We start from the raw sequence: 19,457 nt of genomic DNA, 5'->3' as shown, positions 1-19,457 counted from the left end.
TATTTTGTTGAGGATTTTTGCATCTATGCTCATCAGTGACATTGGCCTGTAGTTTTCTTTCTTTGTGACATCCTTGTCTGGTTTTGGTATCAGGGTGATGGTGGCCTCGTAGAATGAGTTTGGGAGTGTTCCTCCCTCTGTTATATTTTGGAGGAGTTTGAGAAGGACAGGTGTTAGCTCTTCTCTAAATGTTTGACAGAATTCTCCTGTGAAGCCATCTGGTCCTGGGCTTTTGTTTGCTGGAAGATTTTTAATCACAGTTTCAATTTCAGTGCTTGTGATTGGTCTGTTCATATTTTCTATTTCTTCCTGGTTCAGTCTTGGCAGGTTGTGCATTTCTAAGAATTTGTCCATTTCTTCCAGGTTGTCCATTTTATTGGCATAGAGTTGCTTGTAGTAATCTTTCATGATCTTTTGTATTTCTGCGGTGTCAGTTGTTACTTCTCCTTTTTCATTCCTAATTCTATTGATTTGAATCTTCTCCCTTTTTTTCTTGAAGAGTCTGGCTAATGGTTTATCAATTTTGTTTATCTTCTCAAAGAACGAGCTTTTAGTTTTATTGATCTTTGCTATCGTTTCCTTCATTTCTTTTTTATTTATTTCTTATCTGATCTTTATGATTTCTTTCCTTCTGCTAACTGGGGTTTTTTTGTCCTTCTTTCTCTAATTGCTTTAGGTGCAAGGTTAGGTTGCTTATTCGAGATGTTTCCTGTTTCTTAAGGTAGGATTGTATTGCTATAAACTTCCCTCTTAGAACTGCTTTCGCTGCATCTCATAGGTTTTGGGTGGTCGCGTCTCCATTGTCATTTGTTTCTAGGTATTTTTTTATTTCCTCTTTGATTTATTCAGTGATCACTTCGCTATTAAGTAGTGTATTGTTTAGCCTCCATGTGTTTGTATTTCTTACAGATCTTTTCCTGTAATTGATATCTAGTCTCATAACGTTGTGGTTGGAAAAGATACTTGATACAATTTCAATTTTCTTAAATTTACCAAGGCTTGATTTGTGACCCAAGATATGATCTATCCTGGAGAATGTTCCATGAGTACTTAAGAACAATGTGTATTCTGTTGTTTTTGGATGGAATGTCCTATAAATATCAATTAAGTCCATCTTGTTTAATGTATCATTTAAAGCTTGTGTTTCCTTATTTATTTTCATTTTGGATGATTTGTCCATTTGTGAAAGTGGGATGTTAAAGTCCCCCACTATTATTGTGTTACTGTCCATTTCCCCTTTTATGGCTGTTAGTATTTGCCTTATGTATTGAGGTGCTCCTATGTTGGGTGCATAAATATTTACAATTGTTATATCTTCTTCTTGGATCAATCCTTTGATCATTATGTAGTGTCCTTCTTTGTCTCTTCTAATAGTCTTTGTTTTAAAGTCCATTTTGTCTGATATGAGAATTGCTACTTCAGCTTTCTTTTGGTTTCCATGTGCATGGAATATCTTTTTCCATCCCCTCACTTTCAGTCTGTACATGTCTCTAGGTCTGAAGTGGGTCTCTTGTAGACAGCCTATATATGGGTCTTGTTTTTGTATCCATTCAGCCGGTCTGTGTCTTTTGGTGGGAGCATTTAATCCATTTACATTTAAGATAACTATCAATATGTTTGTTCCTATTCCCATTTTCTTAATTGTTTTGGGTTTGTTATTGTAGGTCTTTTCCTTCTCTTATGTTTCTTGCCTAGAGAATATCCTTTAGCATTTATTGTAAAGCTGGTTTGGTGGTGCTGGACTCTCTCAGCTTTTGTCTGTAAAGGTTTTAATTTCTCCATCAAATCTGAATTGAGATCCTTGCTGGGTAGGGTAATCTTGGTTGTAGGTTTTTCTCCTTCATCACTTTAAATATGTCCTGCCAGTCCCTTCTGGCTTGCAGAGTTTCTGCTGAAAGATCAGCTGTTAACCTTATGGGGATTCCCTTGTGTGTTATTTGTTGTTTTTCCCTTGCTGCTTTTAATATGTTTTCCTTGTATTTAATTTTTGACAGTTTGATTAATATGTGTCTTGGCGTGTTTCTCCTTGGATTTATCCTGTATGGGACTCTCTGTGCTTCCTGGACTTGATTATTGCCTTTCCCCCATTAAGGAAGTTTTCAACTATAATCTCTTCAAATATTTTCTCAGTCCCTTTCTTTTTCTCTTCTTCTTCTGGAACCCCTATAATTCGAATGTTGGTGCATTTAATGTTGTCCCAGAGGTCTCTGAGACTGTCCTCAGTTCTTTTCATTCTTTTTTCTTTATTCTGCTCTGCAGTAGTTATTTCCACTATTTTATCTTCCAGGTCACTTATCCATTCTTCTGCCTCAGTTATTCTGCTATCGATCCCTTCTAGAGTATTTTTAATTTCATTTATTGTGTTGTTCATCGTTGCTTGTTTCATCTGTAGTTCTTCTAGGTCCTTGTTAAATGTTTCTTGTATTTTCTCTATTCTATTTCCAAGATTTGGGGTCATCTTTACTATCATTATTCTGAATTCTTTTTCAGGTAGACTGCCTATTTCCTCTTCATTTGTTAGGTCTGGTGGGTTTTTATCTTGCTCCTTCATCTGCTGTGTGTTTTTCTGTCTTCTCATTTTGCTTATCTTACCGTGTTTGGGGTCTCCTTTTTGCAGGCTGCAGGTTCGTAGTTCCCATTGTTTTTGGTGTCTGTCCCCAGTGGCTAAAGTTGGTTCAGTGGGTTGTGTAGGCTTCCTGGTGGAGGGGACTAGTGCCTGTGTTCTGGTGGATGAGGCTGGATCTTGTCTTTCTGGTGGGCATGTCCACATCTTGTGGTGTGTTTTGGGGTGTCTGTGGACTTACTATGATTTTAGGCAGCCTCTCTGCTAATGGGTGGGGTTGTGTTCCTGTCTTCCTCCTCAGAGGCACAGCACTGACTCCTGGCTGCAGCACCAAAAGCCTTTCATCCACACAGCTCAGAATAAAAGGGAGAAAAAGTAGAAAGAGAGAAAGAAAGAGGATAAAAGAAAAAATAAAGTAAGAAAAAATAAAATAAAGTTATTAAAATAAAAAATAATTATTAAGAAAAAAAAATTTTGTAAGTAAACAAAATCGGACGGATAGAACCCTAGGACAAATGGTGGAAGCAAAGCTATACAGACAAAATCTCACACAGAGGCATACACATACACACTCACAAAAAGAGGAAAGGGGGAAAAAATCATAAATCTTGCTCTCAAAGTCCACTTCCTCAATTTGGGATGATTCGTTGTCTATTCATGTATTCCACAGATGCAGGGTACATCAAGTTGATTGTGGAGCTTTAATCCGCTGCTTCTGAGGCTTCTGGGAGAGATTTCCCTTTCTCTTCTTTGTTCATATAGCTCCTGGGACTCCCCTTTGGATTTGGCCCCACCTCTGCGTGTAGGTCGCCGGAAAGCGTCTGCGCTCAGACAGGACGGGGTTAAAGGAGCCGCAGATTCGGGGGCTCTGGCTCACTCAGGCCGCGGGGAGGGAGGGGTACGGAGTTCGGGGCGAGCCTGTGGTGGCAGAGGCCGGCGTGACGTTGCAGCAGCCTGAGGCCCGCCGTGCGTTCTTCCGGGGAAGTTGTCCCTGGATCCCGGGACCCTGGCAGCGGCGGGCTGCACAGGCTTCCCAGAAGGGAGGTGTGGATAGTGACCTGTGCGCGCACACAGGCTTCTTGGTGGCAGCAGCAGCAGCCTTAGCGTCTCATGCCCGTCTCTAGGGTCTGCACTGTTAGCTGCGTCTCGCGCCCTTCTCTGGACCTCCTTTAAGCAGCGCTGTTAATCCTCTCTCCTCGCGCACCAGGAAACAAAGAGGGAAGAAAAAGTCTCTTGCCTCTTTGGCAGGTCCGGACTTTTCCCAGGCAGATTCTTTTTGTTTGTTTATTTGTTTTGTTTTTAATTTATTTTTTAAAATTATTTTTACATTTTATTTTTTTATACAGCAAGTTCTTATGAGTTATCTATTTTATACGTATTAGTGTATATATGTCAATCCCAATCTCACAATTTACCACAGCAGCACCACCACCCCCGGCTTTCCCCCCTTGGTGTTCATACATTTGTTCTCTACATCTGTGTCTCTATTTCTTCTTGCAAACCAGATCATCTGTACCATTCTTCCAGGTTCCATATATATGCATTAATATCCGATATTTGTTTTTCTCTTTCTGACTTACTTCACTCTGTATGACAGTCTACATCCATCCACATCTCTACAAATGACCCAGTTTTGTCCCTTTTTATGGCTGAGTAATATTCCATTGTATATATGTACCACATCTTCTTTATCCATTCGTCTGTTGATGGGCATTTAGGTTGCTTCCATGACCTGGCTGTTGTAAATAGTGCTGCAATGAACATTGGGGTGCATGTGTCTTTTTGAATGATGGTTTTCTCTGGGTATAGGCCCAGTAGTGGGATTGCTGGGTCATATGGTAATTCTATGTTTACTTTTTCAAGGAACCTCCATACTGTTCTCCATAGTGGCTGTATCAATTTACATTCCCACCAACAGTGCAGGAGAGTTCCCTTTTCTCCACACCTTCTCCAGGATTTATTGTTTCTAGATTTTTGGATGATGGCCATTCTGACTGGTGTGAGGTGATACCTCATTGTGGTTTTGATTTGCATTTCTCTAATGATCAGTGATGTTGAGCAGCTTTTCATGTGTTTGTTGGCCATCGTATGTCTTCTTTGGAGAAATGTCTATTGAGGTCTTCTGCCCATTTTTGGGTTGGGTTGTTTGTTTTTTAATATTGAGCTGCATGAGCTGTTTATATATTTTGGAGATTAATCCTTTGTCCATTGATTTGTTTGCAAATATTTTCTCCCATTCGGAGGGTTGTCTTCTCATCTTGTTTGTAGTTTCCCTTGCTTTGCAAAAGCTTTTAAGTTTCATTAGGTCCCATTTGTTTATTTTTGTTTTGACTTCCATTACTCTAGGAGTTGGATCAAAAAAGGTCTTGCTGTGATTTATGTCAAAGAGTGTTCTTCCTATGTTTTCCTCTAAGAGTTTTATAGTGTCTAGTCTTACATTTAGGTCTCTAACACATTTTGAGTTTATTTTTCTGTATGGTGTTAGGGAGAATTTCATTCTTTTACATGTAGCTGTATAGTTTTGCCAGCACCAGTTATAGAAGAGACTGTCTTTTCTCCATTGTATATCCTTGCCTCCTTTGTCATAGATTAGTTGACCATAGGTGCGTGGGTTTATCTCTGGGCTTTCTATCCTGTTCCATTGATCTATATTTCTGTTTTTGTGCCAGTACCTTTTTGTCTTGATTACTGTAGCTGTGTAGTATAGTCTGAAGTCAGGGAGTCTGATTCCTCCAGTTCATTTTTTTCTCTCAAGACTGCTTTGGCTATTCGGGGTCTTTCGTGTCTCCATACAAATTTTAAGATTTTTTGTTCTAGTTCTGTAAAAAATGCCACTGGTAATTTGATAGGGATTGCATTGAACCTGTAGATTGCTTTGGGTAGTATAGTCATTTTCACAATATTGATTCTTCCAATCCAAGAATTCTATCTCTCCATCTGTTTGTGTCATCTTTGATTTCTTTCATCAGTGTCTTATAGTTTTCTGAGTACAGGTCTTTTGGCAGGAGGATTCTTAACCACTGTGCCACCAGGGAAGCCTTCTCCTATGTTTTCTTCTAATGTTTTATAGTTTTATGTTTACATGATCCATTTTGAGTTAATTTTTGCATAACGTATGGGACTTAGGTCAAAGTACAATTTTTTTCTATGAATGTCCAGTTGCTTCAGCACCATTTATTGAAAGGACTATTCATCCTTCACTGAATTGCTTTTACACCTGTGTCAAAATTCCAATGGGCAGACTTCCCCAGCCAGCCCAACAAGAAATGCCAGTAGGGATTGGTTCAAGATGGCAGAGTAGAAGGACGTGCACTCACTCCCTCTTGCGAGAGCACCAGAATCACAACTAACTGCTGAACAGTCATCTACAGGAAGACACTGGAGCTCACCAAAAAAGATACCCCACATCCAAATTCAAAGGAGAAGCAATGAGATGCTTAGGAGGGGTGCAATCACAATAAAATCAAACCCCATAATGGCTGGGTGGGTGACTCACAAGCTGGAGAACACTTATACCACTGAAGTCCACCCACTGGAGTGAAGGTTCTGAGCCCCAAGTCAGGGTTCCCAACCTGGAGATCCGGCAACAGGACGAGGAATTCCTAGAGATTCAGCGGTTGAAGGCTAGTGGGATTTGATTGCAGGGCTTTGACAGGACTGGGGGAAACAGAGAGAGACTCCACTCTTGGAAGGCACACACAAAGTAGTGTGTGCATCGCGACCCAGGGGAAGGAGCAGTGACCCCATAGGATACTGAACCAGACCTACCTGCTAGTGTTGGAGGGTCTCCTGCAGAGGCGGGGTGTGGCTGTGGCTCACCGTGTGGACAAGGACACTGGCAGCAGAAGTTCTGGGAAGTACTCCTTGGTGTGAGCCCTCTCAGAGTCTGCCCTTAGCCCCATCAAAGAGCTGGGTAGGCTCCAGTGCTGGGTTGCCTCAGGCCAAACAACCAACAGGGAGGGAACCCAGCCCCACCCATCGGCTGACAAGCGGATTAAAGCTTTACTGAGGTCTGCCCACAGAGCAACAGCCAGCTCTACCTACCACCAGTCCCTCCCATCAGGAAGCTTGCACAAGCTTCTAAGATAGCCTCATCCACCAGAGGGCAGAAGCAGAAGCAAGAAGAACTACAATTCTGCAGCCTATGGAAGGAAAACTACATTCACAGAAACAAAGACAAAATGAAAAGCCAGAGGATTTTGTACCAGGTGAAGGAACAAGATAAAACCCCAGAAAAACAACTAAATGAAGTGAAGATAGGCAACCTTCCAGAAAAAGAATTCAGAGTAATGATAGTGAAGATGATCCAGGACCTCAGAAAAAGAATGGAGGCAAAGATCGAGAAGATACAAGAAATGTTTAACAAAGACCTAGAAGAATTAAAGAACAAACAAACAGAGATGAACAATACAATAACTGAAATGAAAACTACACTAGAAGGAATCAATAGCAGAATAACTGAGGCAGAAGAACGGATAAGTGACCTGAAAGACAGGACAGTGGAATTCACTGCTGTGGAACAGAATAAATAAAAAAGAAAGAAAAGAAATGAAAGAGGGTCAAAGAGACCTCTGGGAAAACATTAAATGCAACAACATTCACATTATAGGGGTCCCAGAAGGAGAAGAGAGAGAGAAAGGACACGAGAAAATACTTGAAGAGATTATAGTTGAAAACTTCCCTAACATGGGAAAGAAAATAGCCACCCAAGTCCAGGAAGTGCAGAGAGTCCCATACAGGATAAACCTAAAGAGAAACATGCCGAGACACATAGTAATCAAGTTGGCAAAAAATTAAAGACAAAAAATTTGAAAGCAACAAGGGAAAAATGACTAATAACATACAAGGGAACTCCCATAAGGCTAACAGTTGATTTCTCAGCAGAAACTATAAGCCAGAAGGGAGTGGCATGACATACTTAAAGTGATGAAAGGGAAGAAACTGCAACCAAGATTACTCTACCCAACAAGGATCTCATTCAGATTCGATGGACAAATCAAAAGCTTTACAAACAAGCAAAATCTAACAGAATTCAGCACCACCAAACCAGCTCTACAACAAATGCTAAAGGAACTTCTCTAAGTCGGAAGCACAAGAGAAGGACCTACAAAACCAAACCGAAAACAATTAAGAAAATGGTAATAGAAACATACATATCAATAATTACCTTAAACATGAATGGATTAAATGCTCCAACCAGAAGACACAGGCTTGCTGAATGGATACAAAAACAAGACCCATATATATGCTGTCTACAAGAGACCCACTTCAGACCTAGGGACACATACAGACTGAAAGTGAAGGGATGGAAAAAGATATTCCATGCACATGGAAATCAAAATAAAGCTGGAGTAGCAATCCTCATATCAGATAAAATAGACTTTTTGTAACATTCTTTATTGTAAATAAAGAATGTTACAAGAGACAAGGAAGGACACTACATAATGATCAAGGGATCAATCCAAGAAGAAGGTATAACAATTATAAATATATATGTACCCCACATAGGAGCACCGCAATACATAAGGCAAATGCTAACAGCTATAAAAGAGGAAATCAACAGTAACACAATAATAGTGGGGGACTTTAACACCTCACTTACACCAATGGACAGATCATCCAAACAGAAAATTAATAAGGAAGCAGAAGCTTTAACTGATACAATAGACCAGATAGATTTAATTGATATTTATAGGACATTCCATCCAAAAACAGCAGATTACACTTTCTTCTCAAGTGCACATGGAACATTCTCCAGGGTAGATCACATCTTGGGTCACAAATCAAGCCTAAGTAAATTTAAGAAAATTGAAATCATATCAAGCATCTTTTCCCACCACAAAACTATGAGATTAGAAATCAATTACAGGGGAAAAAAAAGTAAAAAACACAAACACATGGAGGCTAAACAATACGTTACTAAATAACCAAGAGATCACTGAGGAAATCAAAAAATACCTAGAGACAAATGACAATGAAACCACGATGATCCAAAACCTATGGGACGCAGCAAAAGCAGTTCTAAGAGGGAAGTTTATAGCTATACAGGCCTACCTCAAGAAATAAGAAAAATCTCAAACAATCTACCTTATACCTAAAGGAACTAGAGAAAGAAGAACAAACAAAAGCCAAAGTTAGCAGAAGGAAAGAAATCATAAAGATCAGAGCAGAAATAAATGAAATAGAAACAAAAAACAACAGCAAAGGTCAATAAAACTAAAAGCTGGTTCTTTGAGAAGATAAACAAAATTGATAAACCATTAGCCAGACTCACCAAGAAAAAGAGGGAGAGGACTCAAATCAATAAAATTACAAATGAAAAAGGAGAAGTTACAACAGACACCACAGAAATACAAAGCATCCTAAGAGACTACTACAAGCAACTCTATGCCACTAAAATGGACAACCTGGAAGAAATGGACAAATTCTTAGAAAGGAATAACCGTCCAAGACAGAACCAGGAAGAAATAGAAAATATGAACAGACCAATCACAAGTAATGAATTGAAACTGTGATTAAAAATCTTCCAACAAACAAAAGTTCAGGACCAGAAGGCTTCACAGGTGAATTCTGTCAAACATTTAGAGAAGAGCTAACACCTATCCTTCTCAAACTCTTCCAAAAAATTGCAGAGGAAGGAACACTCCCAAACTCATTCTATGAGGCCACCATCACCCTGATAAGAAAACCACACAAAGATACTACAAAAAAAAAAATTACAGACCAATATCACTGATGAATATAGATGTAAAAATCCTCAACAAAATACTAGCAAACAGAATCCAACAGCACATTAAAACGATCATACACCATGATCAAGTGGGGTTTATCCCAGGGATGCAAGGATTCTTCAATATATGCAAATCATTCAATATGATACAGCATATTAACAAATTGAAGAATAAAAACCATATCATCTCAATAGATGCAGAAAAAACTTTTACAAAATTCAACACCCATTTATGATAAAACTCTCCAGAAAATTGGCATAGAGGGAACCTACCTCAACATAATAAAGGCCATATACGATAAATCCACAGTAAACATCATTCTCAATGGTAAAAAACTGAAAGCCTTTCCTCTAAGATCAGGAACAAGACAAGGATGTCCACTCTCACCACTATTATTCAACATAGTTTTGGAAGTCCTAGCCATGGCAATCAGAGAAGAAAAATAAAAGGAATACAAATTGGAAAAGAAGAAGTAAAACTGTCACTGTTTGCAGATGATATGATACTATACACAGAGAATCCTAAGGATGCCACCAGAAAACTAGAGCTAATCAATGAATTTGGTAAAGTTGCATGATACAAAATTAATGCACAGAAATATCTTGCTTTCTTATACACTAACAACAATGATCAGAGAGAGAAATTAAAAACTCTTGCAACAAAAAGAATAAAATACCTAGGAATCAACCTACCTAGGGAGACAAAAGACCTGTATGCTGAAAACTATAAGACACTGATGAAAGAAATCAAAGATGACACAAACAGATGGAGAGATATACCATGTTCTTGGGTTGGAAGAATAAATACTGTGAAAATGACTCTACTACCCAAAGCAATCTACAGATTCAATGTAATCCCTATCAAATTACCAGTGGCATTTATTACAGAACTAGAACAAAAAATCTTAAAATTTGTATGGAGACACAAAAGACCCCGAATAGCCAAAGCAGTCTTGAGAGAAAATAATGAGCTGGAGGAATCAGACTCCCTGACTTCAGACTATACTACAAAGCTACAGTAATCAAGGCAATATGGTACTGGCACAAAAACAGAAATATAGATCAATGGAACAGGATAGAAAGCCCAGAGATAAACCCACGCACCTATGGTCAACTAATCTATGACAAAGGAGGCAAGGATATACAATGGAGAAAAGACAGTCTCTTCTATAACTGGTGCTGGCAAAACTATACAGCTACATGTAAAAGAATGAAATTCTCCCTAACACCATACAGAAAAATAAACTCAAAATGTGTTAGAGACCTAAATGTAAGACTAGACACTATAAAACTCTTAGAGGAAAACATAGGAAGAACACTCTTTGACATAAATCACAGCAAGACCTTTTTTGATCCAACTCCTAGAGTAATGGAAGTCAAAACAAAAATAAACAAATGGGACCTAATGAAACTTAAAAGCTTTTGCAAAGCAAGGGAAACTACAAACAAGATGAGAAGACAACCCTCCGAATGGGAGAAAATATTTGCAAACAAATCAATGGACAAAGGATTAATCTCCAAAATATATAAACAGCTCATGCAGCTCAATATTAAAAAACAAACAACCCAACCCAAAAATGGGCAGAAGACCTCAATAGACATTTCTCCAAAGAAGACATACGATGGCCAACAAACACATGAAAAGCTGCTCAACATCACTGATCATTAGAGAAATGCAAATCAAAACCACAATGAGGTATCACCTCACACCAGTCAGAATGGCCATCATCCAAAAATCTAGAAACAATAAATCCTGGAGAAGGTGTGGAGAAAAGGGAACCCTCCTGCACTGTTGGTGGGAATGTAAATTGATACAGCCACTATGGAGAACAGTATGGAGGTTCCTTGAAAAAGTAAACATAGAATTACCATATGACCCAGCAATCCCACTACTGGGCCTATACCCAGAGAAAACCATCATTCAAAAAGACACATGCACCCCAATGTTCATTGCAGCACTATTTACAACAGCCAGGTCATGGAAGCAACCTAAATGCCCATCAACAGACGAATGGATAAAGAAGATGTGGTACATATATACAATGGAATATTACTCAGCCATAAAAAGGGACAAAATTGGGTCATTTGTAGAGACGTGGATGGACCTAGAGACTGTCATACAGAGTGAAGTAAGTCAGAAAGAGAAAAACAAATATCGTATATTAACGCATATATGTGGAACCTAGAAAAATGGTACAGATAAACCGATTTGCAGGGCAGAAATAGAGACACAGATGTAGAGAACAAATGTATGGACACCAAGGGCGGAAAGCGGTGGAGGGTGGTGGTGGTGCTGTGATGAATTGTGAGATTGGGATTGACATATATACACTAATATGTATAAAATGGGTAACTACTAAGAACCTGCTGTGTAAAAAATAAATAAAATACAAAAAATAAAGAAATGGACAGGAATGATATAAATTGCAAAATTTTACTGAAAAAAAAGAAACAACCTGCTGTATAAAAATAAAATTTCAGAAATTCAAAAAAAAGTAAGCATTTTCCTAGCTTATTAAAACTCCTAATAACCTTAACTAAATGTCTATAAATGACTTATCATGTGCCTGTGCCATGACTTTTTAACAATTGTTTTCATGTTTACTTGTTAAATACTTATTTTCCTCAAAAAAAAAAGCGCCAGTAGCGTGGCCCTGATTCTTCTGAGGCTCGTGGGCATTGAGCAGCGTCACCCTTTATAGCAGAAAGCTGGCGGGCACTGTGGGGAAAAAACAAAACAAGCAGCAAGTGGAGGAGGTGCTAGAAGAAGAGGAAGAAGAATATGTGGTAGGAAAAGTTCTCGACCATCGAGTGGTAAAGGGCCAAGTGGAGTACCTCCTAAAGTGGAAGGGGTTCTCAGATGAGGACCACACATGGGAGCCAGAAGAAAACCTGGATTGCCCCGACCTCATCGCCGAGTTCCTGCAGTCACAGGAAACAGCACACGAGACAGACAAATCAGAGGGGGGCAAGCGCAAAGCTGATTCTGATTCGGAAGGTAAGGGGGAGGAGAGCAAACCAAAGAAGAAAGAAGAGTCAGAAAAGCCACGAGGCTTTGCTCAGGGTTTGGAACTGGAGTGGATTACTGGAGCTGTAGACTCCAGTGGAGGACTCATGTTCCTGATGAAATGGAAAAACTCTGATGAGGCTCACCTGGTCCCTGCCAAGGAAGCCAATGTCAAGTGCCCACAGGTTGTCATATCCTCCTATGAGGAAAGGCTGACGTGGCATTCCTACCCCTTGGAGGATGATGACAAAAAAGATGACAAGAATTAACTCTCCTGAGTACCAGCCCTTGTCACGTCTGACCGTGGGGTTCGAGTGGGGAAAGGAGTTCTGCTTGTCTTGACACCATAGAGGTGGCTTGAGAAGATGTCCTTTGAAGAGCCAGTATAGTTTCTGTGCCCTACAGCAGCCCAAGTGCTTTAAAGCTGCTCTATGCTGTATAGTTTGCACACCCATCCCAGTGGAGGGGAAGGACGGTCAGTGTTTCAAGGCAAACCATTCTGAACTTTACTGAGAAAGGCAAAGGGCCTTCTACATAGGACAAAACTTGCAGGCTGGGATGTGGGAGAGCAGAAGATACTGTAGATCTTCAAAGAGCATCTCCACAACCCACAGCCTTCTTCCCAATAGTGTTAACTCTGCATTTTTACAGCATAGCATGTATGTAGTTTTTGGCTATTACTGGTGTATTATTTGGGGCAGGAGGGATGGGGTGGGAAAGAAGGGAGACGGGTTAGGATCATTTTTGTTAAAATCTGGGGCCTGATTGGGTAAATGGTGAAACAAAGGAAAGAACAACTAATGATGATTTGGTTCTGTGTCCAGAATATTTTATCCTTTCAAAAAATGTCATTGGCAACCTAAGTGAGGACTGTGAGAGATCGTTTATAAGCTGTGAATGCCCGAAACTTAGAAGCCAAGGTATTGCCTGCCTGAGCTTAATGCTGTTCCCAACAAAGGACTAAGCCAGTTACGAAGGTACCGAAGCTGCCATTTTGGGGGATTGAAGCCGGCTGAGGAGGAAAAGTCTTATTGGAGTGTATACACAGGCAGGTCATTCTGTCCTAGAGGTGCTGATTCTTGAAATTGACAAGAAGACCCTTTCTTCTCCAGTCATGAGGTTATAAATATCAGCTTCTCCATCCAAGCCACTGGCTGAAGTATTTGGGGAAGGGCAGAGGGTGGTACAGGAGGTGGGAGAGTAGGGAAAGACAAGGGCTGGTGCTCTTAGGGTGGAAAACTCTTGGAGCCTCTGTTTTTTGAACTTTGAAACCATTGGTGGCAGGGTTCAGTCACTGACAGCACAAGTTCACTGAAGCACTTCGAGTTGAATGATTTCAAAAGCCCTGGTCTCAGGAGAAGATTAAATTTTCACACTGGGGCAGTGGTTCACTTTAAAACAAAACTTTTTTTTTTAATCCTAAGCATTAACTAAAACCCAAAATGCTGTCATGACTCATGAGATCCACCAGTTCTTGACATCATCTAGACCTGCATCTAGAACTGCACTGTAAAAGGCATGTGTTAGGTTTCTGTGAAAACTTTTAAATGTAAACTTTGGACCAACACTGTCAGTTTGTCTTAATAAAATTATAGATTTGTATTTTAAAAATCCAGCGGCATACTTGTGTGGGTCTATTTTTGGGCGCCTCTATTTCATTGATCTATGCATCTGTCCTTCTACCAATACTCTATTGTCTTCATTACTGTAGCTATATAGTAAGGCTTATTTGGGTGATTTTATTCTTTTCCAAGATTACCTTAGATATCTAGGGCCTATGGCTTTCCTTATGAATTTTAATTTATAAATTAAAAATTATAAAATTATATAATTATAAAATTAAAATTAATTATAAATTAAATTTATAAATTAAATAATCTTTTCTATGTCTAAAAAAACCATTGCTAGGATTTTGATAGGAATTGTATTATACCTTTAATTTGGCAAGCAGTGACATCTTTACTATGTTGAGTCTTCCAGTCATGAACATGATATGTCCCTCCATTTATTTAGGTCTTCTTTGATTTCTTTTATCAGTATATTATAGTTTTCAGCATGTATGTTCTATATATGCTTTTGCTAGATTCATACCTAAGCATTTTTTTAACATCTTTATTGGTGTATAATTGCTTTACAATGGTGTGTTAGTTTCTGCTTTATAACAAAGTGAATCAGTTATACATACACATATGTTCCCATATCTCTTCCCTCTTGCATCTCCCTCCCTCCCACCCTCCCTATCCCACCCCATCCCACCCCTCCAGGCAGTCACAAAGCACCGAGCTGATATCCCTGTGCTATGCGGCTGCTTCCCACTAGCTATCTACCTTACATTTTGTAGTGTATATATATCCATGCCTCTCTCTCGCGCTTTGTCACAGCTCACCCTTCCCCCCCATATCCTCAAGTCCGTTCTCCAGTAGGTCTGTGTCTTTATTCCTGTGTTACCCCTAGGTTCTTCATGAAATTTTTTTCCCTTAAATTCCATATATATGTGTTAGCATACGGTATTTGTCTTTCTCTTTCTGACTTACTTCACTCTGTATGACAGACTCTAGGTCTATCCACCTCATTACAAATAGCTCAATTTCATTTCTTTTTATGGCTGAGTAATATTCCATTGTATATATGTGCCACATCTTCTTTATCCATTCATCCGATGATGGGCACTTAGGTTGTTTCCATCTCCGGGCTATTGTAAATAGAGCTGCAATGAACATTTTGGTACATGACTCTTTTTGAATTATGGTTTTCTCTGGGTATATGCCCAGTAGTGGGATTGCTGGGTCATATGGTAGTTCTATTTGTAGTTTTTTAAGGAACCTCCATACTGTTCTCCATAGTGGCTGTACCAATTCACATTCCCACCAGCAGTGCAAGAGTGTTCCCTTTTCTCCACACCCTTTCCAGCATTTATTGTTTCTAGATTTTTTGATGATGGCCATTCTGACTGGTGTGAGGTGATATCTAAGTGTAGTTTTGATTTGCATTTCTCTAATGATTAATGATGTTGAGCATTCTTTCATGTGTTTGTTGGCAGTCTGTAGATCTTCTTTGGAGAAATGTCTATTTAGGTCTTCTGCCCATTTTTGGATTGGGTTGTTTGTTTTTTTGTTATTGAGCTGCATGAGCTGCTTGTAAATTTTGGAGATTAATCCTTTGTCAGTTGCTTCATTTGCAAATATTTTCTCCCATTCTGAGGGTTGTCCTTTCATCTTGTTTATGATTTCCTTTGCTGTGCAAAAGCTTTGAAGTTTCATTAGGTCCCATTTGTTTATTTTTGTTTTGATTTCCATTTCTCTAGGAGGTGGGTCAAAAAGGATCTTGCTGTGATTTATGTCATAGAGTGTTCTGCCTATGTTTTCCTCTAACAGTTTGATAGTTTCTGGCCTTACATTTAGCTCTAATCCATTTTGAGCTTATTTTTGTGTATGGTGTTAGGGAGTGATCTAATCTCATACTTTTACATGTACCTGTCCAGTTTTCCCAGCACCACTTATTAAAGAAGCTGTCCTTTCTCCACTGTACATTCCTGCCCCCTTTATCAAAGATAAGGTGACCAGATGTGCGTGGGTTTATCTCTGGGCATTCTATCCTGTTCCATTGATCTGTTTTTGTGCCAGTACCATACTGTCTTGATTACTGTAGCTTTTTAGTATAGTCTGAAGTCAGGGAGCCTGATTCCTCCAGCTCTGTTTTTCGTTGTCAAGGTTGCTTTGGCTATTCGTGGTCTTTTGTGTTTCCATACAAATTGTGAAATTTTTTGTTCTTATTCTGTGAAAAATGCCAGTGGTAGTTTGATATACCTAAGCATTTTTAAGTGGTTGTAAATGGTACTGTATCTTTAATTTTACTTTCCTTTTTTGTTGATGAAAAGTGGACGTTTTATTTTTTAAATATTTATTTGGTTGCGCCTGGTCTTAGTTGTGGCACGTGGGCTCCTTAGTTGTAGCTCACTGGGTCTTAGTTGCAACAGGCAGCCTCCTTAGTTGTAGCATGCAAACTCTTAGTTGCGGCATACATGTGGGATCTAGTTCCCTGACCAGGGATCGAACCCAGACTCCCTGCTTTGGGAGCGTGAGTCTTCACCACTGCGCCACCAGGGAAGTCCCAAAAAGTGGACATCTTAGATAATACATTGTAGCAACTGTGGATTCTGATTTTCCCCCAAGGCTGATGTTATTGTTTTGCTTTTAGTAAATTGCCTACACCCAATCTGTGGAAACTATCTTCTCCATGGTATGTAGACCATGAGGTCTCTGCTCAGTTTAATTTATATTTTTATTTTTTGTAAAATAAAAACTCCCGATTGCCCCTGGATCTGTATAGCACAGGAGACCAGCAATGACTGGTTTGAGGTTCTGATCAGACACTCGAGCCAGTAAGGCTTTCACCCTTTGCTCATGGGTCTGGGGGCGAGTGGGGAAGCCTATTCAAAATGCAGTCTGTTTTCAAGCCTATCCCAGCTTTTACTTTCCACCACAGAGCTTGAGCTTTCTTGGGTCTCCCGTGTGTGTGCACACAGCCTCCCATTCAACCAGGGATGTGTGGAACCTCTCTGGTTCTCTCTTTTCCAGGAGTTCCTTGGTAAATTTCTGTAGAGTCCACTCGTCTGCCACCTGCCCCAAGTGGGACTGGCAGCCTCAGGCTAACAGAGTTGTGGGCTTTCCCCGTTCATCTCCTATTGAGTTTGCTATTTTTACAGACAATGCCATTGCAGCACGGGTCTTTCACCTTTCCCTCCAGAATCAGCCCAACAATGAAGCTGCTAGTTTTTAGAGACACCTTCACCCTGGTAGCACTACAAGCTGGGGATGAGGGGGGAAATGGAAGCAGCTCCAGGCAAGACACTCAGTGTTCTTTCCTGAAGTTCAGCAAGTTTTTCCATAAATAGATGCTTCTCAATTTTTTTAATTTACTTGCCTTTGGTCAACTTCTAGCACCCTGAAATGGCTGGTTTAGACAATTTTGTCCTGTTTTATAGTTGCCCAACACTTTGCCAGAAATATCCAGGCATTACTGGACCTTTCAGCTTTGGACAGCTTGGGATCCAGCTGGGATCCAGACTCTACCCTACCAGCTACGGCCCCAGTGGGTGCATCAGCCTTCTGTAAATGAAGCTCTCCATTCAGAAGCAGACCTCGCTCTGCTGGGGGAGGGAAGGCTCAGTGTCATGCAGCTTGGGGGCTGAGCTTGCAGGACCAGAATCAGTACATAACCAGCGGACTGATCCCTGTGTCCTCCGACATCACTCCCTGCTTCACCTCAAGGTACCCACTTTATCAATCGTGCTCGTGACTGCAGATGGGCTACGTCCTAGTCTCTACATCTTCCATCAGAGAGGTCATGAGAAGTGTCATCTTTCACATAGCTCAATGTGTACAATGGATCAGATCACTGGTGGATTGCACCATTAACCTTTAACTTTTCCAGGGACCAAAGTAGGGAGGGGTGTGAATAGGACAGTAGACAGGGCTTGTGGGCTCCTCTCTGGTCCTGTTTCCACCAACTGACCAAGTGCTGGCCCCTACACCCCCACCAGATCCCCTGCATGGAGGGGATCTAGGTAAGCAGGCTGACTCTGGGCCTCCACAACTACAACCAGCATTTATCCTCTATAGGCTCCACACATTTTGATTCACTGAATCCTCACAAGAACCCTAGGAAGTAAACGCTATTATCAATCCTTATTTTTACAGATGGAAAAAAATGGTGGCAGAGTATAAATGAAACTTGCCCAAGGATCCCCAAGAGAAAAGTTGGCAGTGACAGAATTTGAACCCAGACAATCCGGTTTCCTAATCCTAAACCCAAGCTGCTAAACACCGTGTTCTCTTGCCTCCCCGTATGCTACCATCTGTCGATGACCTGCTCACTATTATTGCTGGCACTAGGACAGTGCTTTTGAAATTGCAGGCTGCCTGCCTTTAAGTTGGCCATGCAATCAATTTCGTGTTAGCCCGGTTTTTCAATTAAATAGAAGAAACTAAAAATTTTGAACATCAGTGCGTGTTATGTGTGGTGAGGGTGGTTTTTATTTCATGAAATTTGTTTGTTATAAACGCATCCTTTTCAGACATCAGTTCTCAAATACTTCAGCAAATGACAGGAACTCAGTGCAAAGGCAACACCACTGTTGATGGAAGACTAGCGCTTAGAGGAGATCTCTTTGCTTTGCTAGTTCTCATCTACCAAAGGTAACCAGAGGTGACCCACTAGCCTTGCTCTTGGACACCCTCCATAGCACACTTAAAATAAATGTTTCCAGAGCGCCAGGCACTGTTCAAAGCGCTTTGTTAACCTGCTTCTGGGAATTCCCTGGTGGTCCAGCGGTTAGGACTCCATGCTTTCACTGTCGAGGGCCCAGGTTCAATCTCCGGTCAGGGAACTAAGATGCCACGGTGTGGCCAAAAATGACCCCCACAAAACAAAAAAAACCTTCTCAATCCTCACTGCATTCAAGTGGGTACGGTTATCCTTATTTTACAGATGAGGAAACAGGCACAGAGAGGTTAAGCCACTCAGCCAAAGTTACGTGGCCCGTCGGAGTTGGAGCCAGGGTTTGGACCTGCCATGCCGATTCCAGTCCTGAGAATGCCCTTCCTGGACCAGACGGCGCTGCAGCATCTCCCTGCAGAGCCTGTGGCCTGCCGTGCCTGTGTGGCCACCCCATCAGCAGCCTGGAGGAATCTTGTCCTCAGGTAAGAAGACAAATCCCTGTAGGACTCCCATCCTCCACCCCGTAGTAAGCCAGGGCCCCAGGAGTACAGTCTCTGCCCTCCGCATGGAATGCTCCAGACCAGAAGTCCCCCCTTTGTGTGTGCCTTCAAAGCACACCTCTTTCAAGATGGCTGCTGCGACCACCGCAGCTGAGGTGTCACAGCCATCGTCCTCATCCAGGTAACCCTCTGTATCTCATCACTGGCTGCCATGAGATTCTGAATATATTTCTGTGTGTATGGACCGTCTCCCCCACCAGAAGGAGGTACCAGAGGGCAGGCATCTTGTCTATGTGCTGCTGTGCCTCTAGCTCCTAGATGGATGATGGCACATACGAAGAACCCCAGAAAAATTTGTTATTGAGTGACCAAGAGTTTGGAGTAAAGAGGGTGAATAACCTCAAAAGCAAAACTTAACCCCCTTCAACCTGCTATCTG

At 40.8% G+C, this 19,457-nt stretch overlaps 1 protein-coding gene across 1 annotated transcript in view; it reads left to right on the top strand.

Annotated features, from left to right (window-relative positions):
- The window catches only part of LOC116740495 (chromobox protein homolog 1-like), a 62,268-nt gene extending 49,699 nt beyond the window's left edge, over positions 1-12,569 (top strand). The window contains exon 3 of the mRNA XM_032606136.1: positions 11,981-12,569. Within this exon, the coding sequence (XP_032462027.1) occupies positions 11,981-12,569 (589 nt within the window). The remainder of the gene's footprint in view (positions 1-11,980) is intronic.
- The last annotated feature ends 6,888 nt before the right edge of the window (positions 12,570-19,457 follow it).

Source organism: Phocoena sinus, chromosome 15 (genome assembly GCF_008692025.1).
Source record: "Phocoena sinus isolate mPhoSin1 chromosome 15, mPhoSin1.pri, whole genome shotgun sequence".
Lineage (NCBI taxonomy): Eukaryota > Metazoa > Chordata > Mammalia > Artiodactyla > Phocoenidae > Phocoena > Phocoena sinus.
The sequence above is the reverse complement of the archived record's forward strand: the minus strand, read 5'-3'. Positions and strand labels throughout refer to the sequence as shown.